Consider the following 17333-nt stretch of genomic DNA (forward strand, 5'->3'; position numbering starts at 1 on the left):
ATGGCTTGGTGATGGTTTTTTCATATGCCAGGAGATTGTAAGGATGCATTCCGTAGCATAATGAAGTGCGGTGCCTATCCCACCACAACTGCAGACGAGCGTGGTTCCGAAAATAAAACCAAGAAAATATTCTCAAGAATACTTAAATGTTGGGTTTATCAGTACTGAAGTAAATGAAGAAGAAAGGCCCATGTGTGTAATTTGCTCAAAAATTTTAGCCGCAGACAGCATGAAACCTAATAAACTTAAACGACGACATCTGGAAACGCTTCATAGTGAGTAAAACAAACCCAGATAATTCTTCGAATTAAAATTAAAATCATATAAAAAGCAAAAATTACCTTTTAAAGAAACTTTGTGAATAAAAAAAGCTTTAATTGCATCTTACAAAGTTTCATATCAAATAGCCAGATGTAAAAACCCTCACACCATTGGTGAAGAGCTTATCTTGCCAGCAGCAAATTGAGATTGCAGAAAATATGTTCGGAGATAATTTTTCAAAACAATTGCAGTCCATATCTCTTTCAAATGATACTGTTGCTCGTCGAATTGGTGATATAGCTGAAGATGTACAGTATCAGCTTTTCGTGAAGTTGCGTGACAAATTGTTTTCAGTACAGCTTGATGAAGCAACAAATAGTAATAAAGATGCTCATTTAATCGCCTATGTTCGAATTTGTGATAATATATCAGTAGTAGAAGAACTACTTTTCTGCAAACCAATAGAACTCAAAACATCAGCGCTCGCAGTATTTGCTATTTTAAATGATTTTATGAATGAGGCAAAAATAGAATGGAAAAATTGCGTCGGAATATGCACCGATGGTGCTCGTTCAATGTCCGGAATATTCCAAGGTATACAAGCACTTGTAAAAGAAAAATCGCCTCAGTGGGTCTGGATACATTGAAGGATCCGCAGAGAAGCTTTGGTTTCGAAAGAAATGAGTCCTTGTATGAATATTGTGTTAACTACGGTTGTAACCGTAGTAAATTATATAAAAATAAGACCCCTGAAATCGAGAATCTTTTCCGCACTTTATAAAGATATGGGTTCAGTATATTCAGCGTTACTATTTTATTGCGAGGCAAGATGGTTATCGCGTGGGAAATTTTTGCAACGTGTTTATGAATTAAGAGAACTCGCCATTTTCCTAGAAGAAGAAAACATACCGAAGGCTGACAATTTTCGCGATGGTTTATTTGTGATGAAATTAAACTACTGGGTCGACATATTCTAGAAATTAAATAACTTGAATCTTCAACTCCAAGGAGCAAACAGACATATGTTGTATACGAGTGATAAAGTTAATGCTTTTTGTAGAAAATTGGAATTGTGGAACCGAAATTTAAGGCAAAAAAACCTGACAATGTTTGCAAATGTGGATGATTGTACAAAAATTTACAAGGCTAAAGAAGAACAGGTAAAAGTTGCTTTTGTAACCATTGAAAATCATTTTCATGCTGGCAAAGAATTTTAAAAGGTATTTTCTTGTTGACGACAAACTGATAGCAAGTTACGAGTGGGTTAGGGATTCATTTCATAAGACTCCCGAAGGACTCTCAATTGATGAGGAAGAAAAATTCATAGACTTCACTACAAGTGGCGAAACTAAAAGACAATTTAGTAATAAATCACTATTTGAATTTTGGGCAGGAGTAGAGGATGATTTTTCTGCACTAAAAACAAAGGCATTTCGCATGCTATTGCCATTTTCAACATCCTACCTTTGTGAAACTGGATTTTCTGCTGTGGCTTCTTTGAAGACAAAATACAGATCTCGGCTAAATATAGAAACATAACTGAGATTGGCTATTTCTAATATTAAGCCTTCCGTCGAAAAATTTTGCTCTGAAAGACAGGCCCAAGGAAGTCACTAATAATTATTAAATTTGTTTTTAATTTAGTATGCTTTAATTAAGTAAATTTTGATTTAGTAAGTTGTTTTACTTTAATAAGTTATTAAATATGTCGAAATGTATTTTGTTTTATATGTGTATGTTTGCTTTCTTTTCAGTCAGTTGATCAATTTTTTTAAATAATATTTTATCTTGGATATTCTCGCGACCCCCCTCTAGTGTGTTCGCGCCCCCCTAGGGGGGCGCACCCCACAGGTTGAGAATCGCTGAGTTAGCAAATTCCTCAAATTATATCAAAAACTTTTGTTAGAAAGAATGCTATCGTCTGAATTTCAGTAATATTCTACCATTGTTCCTAAAATAAATTTAAAAATTCTTATAATTAAATCAAAATAATACAAGCTACAAGATTCGATATGTTTCTATTAAATTTAAAATAAATAATCAAGCAAATCTTAAAAATTAAATATTTTCAAAATATCAGTTTTCTTATTTTTAAATCAAATGCTAAATTGTGAAAGTCCAAAACAGGGTACTGGATATTACCATAGCGAATTAATGGTAAAAATCTATTCTTTCAGTGGTTATAAAAAAAATTGAAAAATTTATTAAAAGTAAAGGAAAAAATTACAGGATATAAAATCAGTATCATTGTAAAGCTAATATTCTTAATTTGAAAGTAAAAGAATACTCCAAAGTTATTCAAGCTTTCAAATTTCATTTGATTTTTAATTAAATGGAAACATAAATAAAATTTCGAAAACCAAATCTTTAGTGAGCATTTATTACAATATATCATATGGTACGTATCCTATTAGTAGCTGGAGGATCCATCAGTTTGCCTTTATAATTAGCCTGGTGATCGATTTTGCAGAATTTACTCAAAATATGCCAGCCTAGAAACATTATCATGCTGAAAAATATAAATAAAATATCCAGAGTAGTTTTTTTTTTTTTTTTTTTTTGTATATATGAGTGAATATTTTTTTTCAAATCTTTCAAACGATTTTTAAAAAAATATTTATTCATTTTTTTAATTTTTTTTTGTCCAAACTAATCTTGTAAGTTAAAATATTTCCTTAATTATATTTGTTTACAAATATTGATGCACCATTTAAAAATTAAATCACTTTTTCACTGCAATTAAATATGTACTATTTAAAAAAAATCCCTTTTTCCTTAAGAGAAATATTAATTAGCAGAAGAGATTACTTTTTGTTCCAATTTATTTCGTTTTCAATGCGCAACACAAAAAAAAATCTTTACTTTTTTTTTTTAATTTTGGGAATTATTATGTTTTATTCATGCATAAGTAGTGTTACCTCTATTAAATGCCAACGATTCAAATACGTACAAAAATAAATCCTAAATTTGAAATAATTAAGGAAAATTATCATCATCAAACAAAACGAATTACTGAAATATAATTAAAACTAGACACATAATAAATAAAATTTATAGAAGAACATTTTATATAAAGTTATAAATTTATACCTTTCATTAATTAATTTTTAATAATGATATAACATTTTTCCTCTATATTTTATTTATATATTTTTTCTATGTATACTATTTTATAGTACTTTATGTATTCTATGTACTCTATTTCTTCAATAGAGTTGATCTTTTGTATCTGAAGTACAGAGGAAGCATGGCAATCGTCAAAAAATTGGAACGCAAGATTTTGATGGTTCTGCACTTTGCAAATCTCCTTGAGTATGAAAAACATATTTTTGGCATTATGTCTGTCTGTCTATGAAAACGATAATTCCAAAATGCTTTGAGCTAGTCAACTGAAATTTGGTATGCAGAATTACACCCAAATGTACAGATTTCTATAAAATTTTGAAAGAAATCCATTCTCAGGAAATCTGTCATGCTGTTCCAGTACTCAATAATTACAAAACGGAATTTGAATGGATAATTTGATGTACAGATTTAGCATCTAAAATATACATATTTATTAAATTTATTAAATTTTCGCATGTATGCAAAAACAAGAACTAATAAACGCAATGGCTCAATGAATTTTATTATGCTATCTTGTAACTATAACTGCAGTTTCATGTCAAATTTTGTTGTCAATCAGTAGGCACAAAGAGGTCAAAAATATATATTCTCTCGAAAGATTCAGTGAAAATACGAAATCCACGCCAATCTACGTATATTTCGCAACTATCGTCCACCAATGCGCTTACAAAGTATTCGCGTCCTTACTTGTCCTCGCTTTTGCGCGGAAAAAGGGGATAAGATATTTATTGGTGAATATGTGAGAAAGTTTGAAAGTGACCACTCCCACTGATTTCATGTATTAGTTGCATGAAAAAAATAACTGCTTATTATCTAAATTTGCAACTAAATGGTATACTGTATAAAGCGTGCATTAACATTCTGTATAAAATATTCATTAAGCGTCGGTGATTTTATTCCCTGTTTTCATGCGGTTTAGAATGTTTATATTTTGTGTATACTTTCTGAGAAAAAACTTATGCATTGGTGTTCTAAATCTCTATTCCAATTTTAATTTCTTTACCATAGAATGATAATGTATTCATTTCTATTCGTCTTTCTTTGTAAAAAGTTACTCTTAATTAGAATAAAGATAATATGCGCACAAAAAGAACGACGCTTGTAATATAAACAACGCTTGTAAATATAAACAAAATATACATAAAAAGGTTGCTGTAAAGCACATTTAAAATTATTTGACTTTTTTTTATAATCAAAGAAAAATGACTCTTTTCTCTCTAATTACTTAATTAGATTTTTTAATTTTTCATTAAAAATCTAATTATCCTTTGAAAATTAGTATAAACCTATCTTTGAATATTAATATAAAAGGAAACTAATTATCCTTTTATTAGCATAAACCAACTCCCAAGAACTAACTAACTGTCAAATTTGGTAACTCGATTAAATTTCTATTAAGCATTTAATAAAAATCTAATATCTTTTTGAAAACCCCTTTATAAATATAAAGATATTCTCAAGAACTAATTGCCTATTAAATTTGATAACTCTATTAAATTTCTTTTAGGTTTGTATTAAAAATATAATAACCTTTTGATAAACTCTTTATTAGTATAAACCTATTCCCAAGAATTGCCTGTCAAATTTAATAATTTGCTCAATAAAGTATTGGGCGTGATTTTCAAGTATGCATATCGCATCGCAGATTTTATAGATGGCATCAATCCTATAAGCATTATCTTTTCAAAAAGTAAAATAAAGGATCTTATATAATAAAACGTTTCAAATCAAGATGCATTTTTAAATTTATTTTTATTCATTTAAATATCTAATGGGTGTACTAAATAATGAAGAAATTCGTCATGCAAGCAACCTCATTTCGAATCACAATATATATCTCCATGCCTCTATGTAATTCTTAGAGCCTGCAAAGATAAAGGAAATCGAAAATCGTTCATATTCGATGCAACCACAGTTTCAAAACCCGCAGAAATCGAATTGTTGGCGGCTGTGGCTGCAAGTAACAAGCGTTCGACGATGTAAAAGGGAGGAAAACTGAATTGCATCTCACCTGTGACATTGTATCCCGTCCTCATCACCATCTTGGCGCGGTATTCACTGTTCTCGTCTGCTTCCATGTTGCGGCGAGGCACCTGGGGACTGGGATGGGGGTGAGGGGCAACAAGGGGGTTGGGATAGCGGTCGCTCGACTCATACATCCGAACACAAACCCTTTCCCGCGCGGAACGATCTCTGAAAATCTCCGGGCTCCGACGTCCCGCCTAAGAAGATCACTTTGGCGTTGAGGGAAGGATGCCAAGATGATCGCCAAGGGATCGCTCTTTCGGTATAGAGATGAAAGATGTTCATCTTTAAATGTTTTGAGCGCTTGCAGCTTGGGTTTAGAAATGCTTGATCTCTTAGTTATATTGGAAGGATTTGGCTTGGTGGATCTTAGCTTCAAAAACGGAAGGTTTGCAGGTGCAAGCTCCAATTTAAATTATATTGTGCTTAAATATCAAGAGTATATTAAATCTTCCGCACATTAAAACTCACATCAACAGATGTGGTGTGGAAATATTAAATGTGGATGTCATTTCAAGTGTCATCTGATTATGATGTCAGAAAACGACATCATTTAAACTAAAAATGTAATCCTTTGCACTCGGAAAAATTATTCGATGCATAATTATTCATCTAATATAAAAATTTGTTTATTGCTCCGAAAAATAAATATATATGTTTTAAGCTTAATCGATATCTTCTAAGTACTCTGCAGGTATTTTTAACAGTTAAATTAAAAAAATAAATAAATAAATAAAACATCAATATGATGTGCCGTCTTGAATGTTGATAGAAAGGAAACTTCTAAATGCAAAGGGTTAACTTTGCACTCGATTAAATCTATGTTCATATTAGTTGCTCTCAGCGAACAATTGATTCAATAGGACATTTTGTTGGGTTTAATTTCAATTAGTTTTTAAATACAACTTTATATTCATGGTTCTCTAAACAAAATATTTTTTGACCACTTAATTATTTTGCATTCCGTATTATCTAATTAAATGACAACTTTCGTTTCGGAAATGTACAGTTTTAGTGATTCAATTAAGAATTTGTTGAATAATTGAGGGGTTAGTGGAGTATGTGTAATTTGTATATAGAACTATCATATATAATACAAATTTAATATACATAATATAAAAATAATAAATTTGTATAGAATTACTTTGAATGATTTAATTTCAACTTATAGGTGTAATAAGCGATAATTCGATGCCCGTGTGCTACACAGGCTCAACAATTAAGAAGTTAAATTTCAAGTTCTGATATGAATTCGGTTATCTAACATTAGTTAAATTTATTCTACATATGAACATTGTTGTAATATCGGTCAAATGCCGATTGTTGTAAATGGTCAAATGGCAAAATCAAATGGCGTTACATTTGCATGCAAATTTTATTGTACTGTAATTTAACATTTAGTCCCACCGGGGCCCACCTCAGATATGAAGATGAGAAGCTTTTGGCATTGTGGTTGGTTCTCGCTACCTGGGTAGATAGAGAAATGGTGTGCTGTCAACTACTCTCTACTGCTGATGGAGCGAGTTTCCCACGAGAAGGGTGTTTGTTAGCTCTTAGGACTCAATCTTAGTTCCCACTAATGCTGTCGCGGCGGTCCGATCATTCAGATTTGATCCATGTGCCACAACACATTCTATATTTCGTAATTAGCATTCGCCAATGCGATGCAAAACATTCATGGCTTTATCCAACATCTTTACTTTTATGGTGGGGAGGATGGTAAGACCTTTATTAGAGAGTATGCGAGGAAGTTTCAGGGAGACCAAATTCCGCTGATTTGTAATAGAAATATATATATATATATATATATATATATATATATATATATATATATGAATAAAATATTACTAATGTCAACAGTATGTTTAGATAAATTTCATTTTGACAGACACTTAGGTAACAATGATTCTCATAAAAAAAATCTATTGAAATGATAATTTAAAAAACTACGCACTTATGATAACGAAGTCCTTAAAGAGATAGTTATATTATGTTTGAAAGTTATGCGAAACATTAAGAATGTTTTTTCTTAGTATGTGGAGCAAAATATTCTAAGAAAAAGAAGACCAAGAAAATTTATCAGCAATTTACTTGATGTCCTATGACACCAATGTGGTATCTGAGAGAATCTGAATAGGCTAAATTAAAACGTGAAGTAATAAGAAGTTATCCCCCCTCTTCCTTTTGTTTTATTTTTTTTTCTATGGCCATTTGAACTATCAAATGAGTCCAAATAGTCTCTAGAAACATCTTTTTCTCTCCTCTTGGTTAATTTTCTTTTCTTGAAGTGGGTTTTAAAATTGGGGGCTCTTGGGCAAGGCCGTGAACGCTATGGGTGCTCATTTTCACAATTCCCCACGAGGATTGTTTGCATTATAATAAAGTATGTAACCGGACATCTTTTCTGGTTTGTCAGCGGCCTCTCGATAAAAATTCAGCCTGTGCTCTGGAGTCATAGATTAGGCATGATGTTTAACCTCGAGAATTGTACTTTTCCTTAAATGTTTGTATTCATTGTGTGTCCTATTATTGTTTTTCGTGTGTTATGTCCTTTGATGTTTCATTAAAAAGATTTAAATCATTTAATATTCTTTCCTTAAGAGTTTTTTTTTTCCCTAGCCGGAATAGTTTTTGGCGCCCAACGGTTACAAGTAAAGAAAATCGGTGCTTTAATAACAATTGCATGTCACTAGCTAACAATAAATATTAAAGATTGATCTTATACGTGAATCTAGCATTTTTATTGCAACTAGCATGCGATCTTTAGCCACTTTTTTAGGGCTAAATTGCAGATATGCGGTTAATACATAAGTATTAGAAAATAGAATATGTGTTTTGGATGCCGTTTTTCAGATTCATTGAAACCAAAATTTGTCATGGATCTACAATTGTAGTTAGAGAATCACAAATTTAAATCACAGCATTTTTTGAGTTAATTTTTTTAATATGCATGCAGAATTACAGACCGAGGACAATCCTTCGTCAGATTTAATTCCAAATTTGTTATGTATCTGCACTTCAGATGTTACGCCTGCCAGCTAAATTTTATCTATACAGCTCTATGCTTTTATTTATTGTGTTTGCTTATACTCGGACAGACTTCCTCTGAATGGAATGTTTTGAAAAAAAATTGATAGATATCTAAGAATTTGGATAAAGACTCCAATCAAATTTCATCTGTCTAGCTCAAAGCATTTCTGAATAGTCATGTTCACAGACAAATAAACATAATTGAAAAATGTGTTTTTGGAACTCAGGCAGATCTGAAATATGGAGATTCTTCGAAATTTCGAGTTCATCTACATTATTTTCTGTTTCAGATAGAAAAAAGTAATAAAATTAATAATATTTAATTTTTTAATTAAAGGGAACATTTAAATTTAACAAGTAACTTTACTTGTAATGCCGCTTTTTTTTCTAATAACTGCAACGTTAGGAATCTAAGAGCCCTTGAATTCAACAGCTTCGACAACCCCTTACTCATGGGAATAGTAATAAATAATATTAATGCATTTCAATTTGTAATAAGATTTAATTAATATTATTACTGTATTTAAAGAAGCTCAAACAGAAATCGCGATTTAAATGAAGACCTTAACTGTTGCCTTACATTAGGTGTAATCCTCACGAAATAGAAAAAAAAACAGTCGTAAATGAATGGAAGAAAAGTATTTCTGTGTTTTAGAATTTAATTAAAAGAAAAAGAAAAATTATTTCTGAATAATATCTAAAAGAGAAAAAAAAATTCAAAGTAGAAATTGATAGTTAAATTAGAGATAGAACAATAAAGAATTAGATTAGAAAGTCAAAAATTTTATTATTAATTTTTCTTACTAATAATTAACTTATTCAAGATTAATTTAAAATGCAAAAATTAAGTAAAACCAAAAGTATCACTGCACAATATAGAATAAATTATAGTATTTGTCACTCTATAACCCCTAATTTAATCCAATGTGAAGATTTTTTTTTCATTCAGTTTCGCCAGGTTTGTTGCTGCTCCGTTGCCGTGTTGCCATAAAACAAAAAGAAAAATAGCGTGTAAATTTATTCTTGCGTGTAAGGGTAGAGAGCTGCAGAAGTAAACAGAGAAGAAAGATTTACAGATGAATATTTTTAGGCAACGCTTTCGTGCTCATAGTGTTCCAACTAGAGTGAGGCAATAAAAATAATGAAAAGTGATTCGTTCTTTAACTTTTTGCTAACTTCTTTGAGGTAAAATTGATGTTTGCTCCCCATTGGGAAATTCTGCTTTTTCAGGTCACTAAATACGAAGTTCAGCGGAATTTATTGTTGCTAGTCGGTTAGAAAATCAACTATCAAAACAAGAGTATTGTCCTAAAAACTTTCTCTCATATTCTCTAAAAAATGTACTATTAACCGCAAGCCGTTGACAAACGATAATTCCCAAAGAGTCTATCAACATTCATATATAAACATATTTGAGCAGATACCTGGCCGAATAGAAGAAACTTTTGAAATTTTAAAATATCGATTTATTTTATTACGTACAAAGAATAAATGATAAGAAATAAACGGGCTGCCTATAGCAAAACAGAAGAGCAGAAGAGACCAAATTTTTCCCCTTCAATGATTTTACTACAAGATTTTGGTAGGAATTTCTTTGACACGTGTAGGAAAGGGAATCTTAGGTATTTTTAAAAGAATGTTCAAACATTAAGAATTTTTATCCCTTCACTCCCCTGATTGTGTTTGAGTTACCGCATTTGCATGGATGCAAAATGTGAAAGCACAATGACAGATTTAGAGATTTTATAGATATCTGCACTTTAGATGTTGAATCTGTGTACCAAATTTTACCCATCTAGCTCTCTTCATTTTGTAATTATTGTTTTAACTTATATTCAGATACGCAGAAATCTTCTTGATGGATTTTGATCGAAATTTAATCGAAATCTAGAAATTTGTTATAAAAACTAACAAACTAAACATAATTTATCCAGCTTAAATTATTTTTGAATTATCATATCCACCTACAGACAGACATAATTCCAAAAAAATTGTTTTTTAGACTCAAAGAGATATAAAACTTGAGATTTATCAAAATGTCAAGTCCGAATTTTTTGAAAAATTTTAGTACTTTTTCTTTGTATACTTCGTACACAAGGAAATGAAAAAACTACTGCGAAATTTATTTTTTTAAATATAATTCTAAAAATTGTAGATGAAAATAAAGTAAAAAGATAAAAGAGGAAGTAAAAATAAAATATCGAATCGATGGTAGTTAGTTTTTAAAGTTAGTTTTTAAAACAAAATTTTCCAAATTTTGTTTTAAAAACTAACCATTTATCAAAAGAAGAATCGCTATAGTTAATTTCGCTTTTTTATTATATAAATATTTTATTAAATATTTGTTATCAAGTAATCCATTGAATTTTTTGACGATTATAATACTTCCTCTTTACATACTTTTTATATGAGAAACTATAGAATGTCCCTTTTATTCATATTTAGGTTAATTATTGAGAGTGATTAAAATATCTAATTATTGAGAATATTGTATTATTAAATAAGAGAAAATAGTGCTCATTTGTTTTACAATGAGAATTGGCTTTAGTGGATAATGACGTTTTAAATACCACTTTGACTATATAAAGTTTTATCTTAATGAGTATTTATAAATTTCAAAAATGTATGCCGTTCTTAAAGATTTAATTTTTCAAAAGAGCGCAATATAAAGTTGCTTTAGAATTTGGCCAATTCAAACATTTTAAGTTCGAATTTTTATTCTAGTTGCTTGAATTTTCCTTTAAAAAATATTAAGTATATCTACCACCTGTTATATGTAATTATGTACTTATTTTGATTAATACGGAATCAGCTATAAAAACTAAAAAAAAATAAGTAAAAAAAAGGTCTTTAATCAGAATTATTTTTAGTAAATGAACAAGTTTGTAATTTGTGTCTTCAACAATCGTAAGTAAATAAATTTTTAATATCTGTAATTCCGCCCAGAATACGATGCTATATAATGCAATCAAAATATACGGCTTTTTAAAAACTTTCAATTTAGACTCTAACTGATGAATTGTACTATTTGTTTTGAAGTTTCATCAAGTATGTGTCGGTTTCAAAATGCTGAATAATTTTTGTTTTTTGAATTCGTTATTTATTGAAATTATTATTACAAAAATCATAAAGAAACGTTTCTCATTATTATCACTTTATTTTTAAAAAAATATTACTTATATTTGATGGTCTATATCAGCGGTTCTTAACCTTTTTAAGCCGCGACTGAAATTTGAGAAATATTTGAGAAAAAGTCAAAATTTTTTCATTGCTTTATTTTAGATCGTATTTTTAAAAAATCTTCAATCCTACGATGATGATTTTTTTTAACTTACAAATTTTTTATTTATTTTTTAATAATAAAGATAAATAAAAGTACTCTTCGATCCAAGGAAAATTTAATTAATAATCAAGTGTTTTTAATAATTTTTATTGACCAAATTAAAATATATTTATAACTTTTTGAAAATAATTGACATTTTAACTTATTTACGTTTAAACATTGACATTTAAACCTGGATACTGCACATAAACCATGAGTTGAGCATCTTTACTTACATCTGTCGTTTCATCCAGTTGAGTACTAAATAAACCAGCAATTTTTATAGCAGAAATAAGTTGATTCTTAATATCAAATGACATATCATTAATTCGTAAACGAATTGTATCATTTGATAATGGTATCTTTTGTAATTTCTTTGAACTTTCATCTCCGCACATGATACGTGGCATGTCAATGGCAGCAGGTTTTATAAATTTTGCAGCAATATTATGGGGTTTCTTTTGTCTTGCAATGCTAAGCCACATGAAAAGAAGCAAGTGTAGCTTGTTTGGCAGAATTTATAAAACCACTACTACTTGGTGCATCCAAACGCTGTCTTTTTAAATGGGCTTCTTTTCTTTCGAAAAAAGTACGATCTTTTCCCTCAAAGGAAAAATTTTTATGTTTTGCATCAAAATGTCTTTTAAGTTTGTTCGGTTTCATCGATTCATTACTTAATATTTCACTGCACAGCACGCATTGCGGCTTGTTCACTCCTCGATCATAAATGCAAGTAAAACCTAATTCTAAAAATGCTTCCTTGTATTCACGTTTTGCCATTATTAGGGTGATTACAATTTTTTTATAATTCTTTACAATTACAATTTAGAAACGTGTTTTTGACAGAGAGCTTACTGAGTCTGCGCTTTGCTCCATTTAGTTCTCACAGTTATTATCATCACACGTACTTTTTTTGCTCTCGCTTGCTGATATTTTTTGATCTTGTTAATCACATTCATTTTCGATTGTTGATATTTATTCAAGTCGTCATTTCTAAAATGTCTGAAATTTGGTGTATTACTAACTTTTTTGGTTCGACTCAGCGCGACCCAAGAAATATGCTTCACGACCCAATTTTGGGTCGCGACCCATAGGTTAAGAACCGCTGGTCTATATAATAAAACTTATAAGTATATTAAATAAATATTCATAGCTATCTTTCATCTAAAAAATTTTTTATTCCGATTTTTTTTTCAGATAAATTTAATTTTTATTGAGAACAAGGCAGTTTAAAATAAATTAAATTCCACGGTATCTCTTTTATAATCTAGTTGCAGGATTCGAAACAAGATGAAAACGATTATCATTATTCAAATTCTTAGACTTTGATTCTGAAAAAAAAAAAAACAATATGAAGAAAGAAATAACATTCCATCGATGACAGATAAAAATTTCGACTTTTACAGACACTTCGAATTTCCTGAACTTTGAATTAGTTTACATTTGTTTTATTTCAGATGATAGTTCCATTATAATAACATTCCTTAAAAGCATTATCATTACTTAAACTGTCTTTAATGTAAATATTTATAAAAGTTGAATAAGCAAAGTATGCATTCTGAGCGTGGTCGAATGTCTAAAGCAAGATAGGCGAAAATTTCATATTGGGAAAATGTTCTAAAGGATGTGAAGTACAGGGTGGTTATAATTATAAACAGCATCCTACAACTCAAACGGATGAAGGGATTGCAGCGAAATTTGGTATATAGGCTATGCACGAGATGCGCTCACGGAATTAAAAAAAAATAGTTCCAAAATGTCCACCAGATGGCACCTTTTCCGGAAAAAACATTAAATTTAACACAATAAACGCCGAAAACGGAATGCAGAAACAATATTAACAATCCAGAACACGAATTATAGAGTAATAAGATATACATTCGGGAACAGCTGTCAATTCTAGGAAAAAATGTCGAGATTTGTATTCTTGCGAAGAAGAGGAAGCATTATGCAAAACAGGTTAGGGTAAGAAAAGTTTGCAGTCGTTATCATGTTTGATATCGATTTTTCCGGCTGTAATGATGACGGTATCCTGTTGCGACGGTGTTTCATCATTGAATGACTTAAAAAAAACTCCATAACGCATCATGTGCATCGCAACTGATCTGTTACGATCTGCTGTTGAACACATTGTCCATCGACTTGAAATTTTACAGCTGAATGAGGATGGTCACAAGGAGCATCTTTCCGTACATCATCCTGGATACGATTGATAACTGCTCCTCTTATGCAATTCCGTCCTAACCTGTTCTTGTTTTTGCAAATCGAACTGATTTTTTTTTCAAACCACGTATTGTTATTTTTTCCTTACCTTTACTTAATGAGATTTACTTTCGATGACAGGGTGATCAGAAACGAGTCAATAAATGTTAATATAGTTTCTGTATTCCATTTTGGTTGTTTATTGTGTTTAAATTAATGTTTTTCAAAATGGCGCCCTCTGGTGAAGATTTTGGATTTTTTTTTTTTCAAAATTTTTTGAGCGTATCTCGTGTACAGTCTATATTCCAAATGTCCGTTCACCCGTTTGCGTTGTATGATGCAGTTTATAGAGGATGTTTAATTATAACCACCCTGTATTATACTTTATGTTGTTTGAGCAAACAAACGGAATTCGGAACATAAAATTACTGAGTTTAAATTTTTATACAGCATCTGGACATCTAGACCTATTTGTGATTTTAAGTGAGATTGTAGGACAAACTAATATTATTTTTAAATTAATCATTTAGTGTTTAAAATGGATCGAGTCATGAAATTTTAAATTTCATTATTTTAGACTAATCAACGGCCGCTTTCAGGAAATATCCAATAAAGTACAATGAAAAGCTTTATATTTACATTAGATATTTAAAGTTTTATATTTAGGTTAGTTTTAATCAGAAAAGTGTAGATTATTTTTTTTGTTTAGCTTGTTGCTAAATAATTCATTAAATATTTTTGATAGTATAGCTTGTGGACTTTGGGTAAGGAAGACTTCGCATACTTCGATAACGAAGGCGCATAACGATAACGGTATTGGGAACAATAGTTACGAAATATAGATGTGTAGCACGAATCTATCATTTTTCTAAATCTATACAGAAAATATGTATTTTAGACGCCCTTTTACCGCCCAACTGAACCAAAATTTGATACAAATCTACAGTTGTAGTCACAAGATAATTTGCCGAATTCCATTGATGCGTCTTTGCGTGCATGAGTTATTGCGTTTACACGCATGAGAAATTACAGACAGACAGACTGTCAAATATTTGACAGGATTTTGTTCAAAATTTGATTATTTATATTTTAGATTCTAGATTTAGTATTTATATTTCAGTGTACCCAATTGCCTAATTCTATGAGTTTTACATTCATCGACTTCACCCGAAAAAAACAGCCTTATATAGATATACTTTTAAAATATATATATATGTGTGTATATGACAGTTTTTTATAGAGGAAATATGGTACTGAGAGAAAGGATTACTGTTGATTATTTTTCTATGTTGCTTGACTCATGAAAACTTTAGGCGCAATTTCGATTCAATAGTCGCCGTTTAATCTCAGATTTCACTTTTTAGAATTTTTAAATCATCAGATGAGATTTCTGGTACTTGGAATTTTTAAATTATCGTATACATATAGACTGTATGATAAGCCTCTTCAGGCCCGAATTAAGTATTCTAAAAATATCATACAAGTGTCTAAAATTTGGCATAAAAATAAGACACTGTATCGAGAATCAAAGTGATATAATCATATAGAATTTGTTTATAATAATTTCATTTTTATTATCTTTAATTTCACATGAAATGTATCCATAGTCCACTTGGTACACAATTTTTTTTTATTCTACTGAAATTACATCATAATATATTTGCCTATGATACTACACAAGCAAAGAAATTCAATTAATTATTTTATAGTCAACTGAATTTTTTACAATTATATATATATTAGTGTTGTAATTTATGAAACATAGAAAATAATCATATAAATATATTAATTTCCAAAGAATTTTACTATTAAGCTTTAAAAAATCATAATAATTTAAAATTATTACATCTACTTCATGTAAATTAATAGCATACAAATTTAAAATTATCATATAGAAGAAATATTTAAAGCAAAATTATAGCAAAAGTATTCAAATATAAAATACTCGTTTTTTAAAGTTTCAAAATAAAAAATAAAAAAAATTTCTGGGGTTATAATATTTTAATAAAGCAATAAATGAAAAGAATTATAAATTTTGATAATGACTGTTACTGCTGTTTGAATATTTTCATCGCACATACTATTACAAATATTTTAAAATTTAAAACATGAAATTAAATGCATCTGTTTATTAATATTCATTTTAAGACGAAATTATCAAGTTTCAAAATTAATCAAAATTATCAATTTTATAAATTTAGTAACAAATTTAATAACAATTAATAACAAAATATCTGCAGGCATACGGTGCAATTCATAACCGTCAAATAAACACATCTTCAAATAAATTCATCTCTTGATATGCAAATAATCATTCTTTTTTATTCGTGTTCTAGAACAACCTTTTATACATAACACCTGCCAGATCTAATAAAAGCAGGTATCTTGTACTCCAACCATCCCACCTCAAAAATAAAAGAACAAAAAGAAAAAGAAGGGGCTCTTACATCCCAGATCGTATCCAGTCTGCTTCGGCCGGGAATCGTTCGCTGCCTCCTCCATTCTTGCCAAACGATTTGTGAGCTAACCTCTGGACTCTGCCCACATAAACAACTCGGAGATGGATTTCGTCACTCTACCCTCCTTCCGCCCCGTAAACTCCTCAACACCACTTATCACCCTTCCTTCCTGCCTCTACCCCTCCCTCTAGCATCCTTTCTTTTTTCTTTTTTTTTTCTTTTTGGTATGTTTGTTTTTTAAACGTCATTGCAAAAAGCTCCTAACAAATGTTTTGGGAGGCGCCAATGGACTTTTATTATGCGAAATTCGATGCCCCATCTCTTTCTTTTTAATATTCATTAGCAATTCATCTAGTTCTTAAAACTTGTATACATAAATGTCTTATTTGGGCAAGTTATAATCAAAATATCGAATTTTACTACTTCCTTAAATTTCGGATGTTTAAAATTTAGACATTATCTTTCTCAAATATTATTTTAGAATATCATCCAAACATTAATTATACGGGTAATATCGAAAAAAAATGTGAACAGTTTTGAGTATTAATGGTTTGAATGAAAAGCATATTGAATGCTAGTTGTTGAATACCAGTTGAGTATTACTTGCCTTGATTCAGTAAAAGTAAATCAGAACATCCTTCTAAGATCTATAAGCGGTTTAAAATTTTAAGATAATTAATGTAATTCCTTTTTTTTTTCGCTTTGTCGTATATGTAGTAGAGAGAAAGTAAAATAATCGTCAAAATATTCAAACTCGAAATTTTGACAAATCTCCTTGTTTTAGACCATCCTAAGTTCGAAAAACACATTTTTGGAAAATGTCCGTCTGGCTGTGACAAAAATAACTAAAAAAATGTTTAGAGCTAGATAAATGAAATTTGGTATACCGTCTTTGCACCAAATTTGTA

The 17333-nt window shown here is 29.9% G+C and overlaps 1 protein-coding gene across 4 annotated transcripts in view; it reads right to left on the bottom strand.

The window, feature by feature from the left end:
* Positions 1–17333, bottom strand: part of LOC129971124 (mechanosensory protein 2-like) — a 116062-nt gene that overhangs the window by 73285 nt on the left and 25444 nt on the right. Inside the window, exon 1 of one of the 4 annotated variants that reach the window (XM_056084619.1) lies at positions 16414–16517. The exons of 2 other annotated variants lie outside the window; for them this stretch is intronic. In XM_056084619.1, coding sequence (XP_055940594.1) covers positions 16414–16468 — 55 coding nt within the window. In that variant the 5' untranslated portion in view covers positions 16469–16517. Of the gene's footprint in view, positions 1–5398; positions 5590–16413; positions 16518–17333 lie in introns of those variants that run through there. One more of the 4 variants, XM_056084617.1, reaches the window with a different exon arrangement.

Source organism: Argiope bruennichi, chromosome 6 (genome assembly GCF_947563725.1).
Source record: "Argiope bruennichi chromosome 6, qqArgBrue1.1, whole genome shotgun sequence".
Classification (NCBI taxonomy): Eukaryota; Metazoa; Arthropoda; class Arachnida; order Araneae; family Araneidae; genus Argiope; species Argiope bruennichi.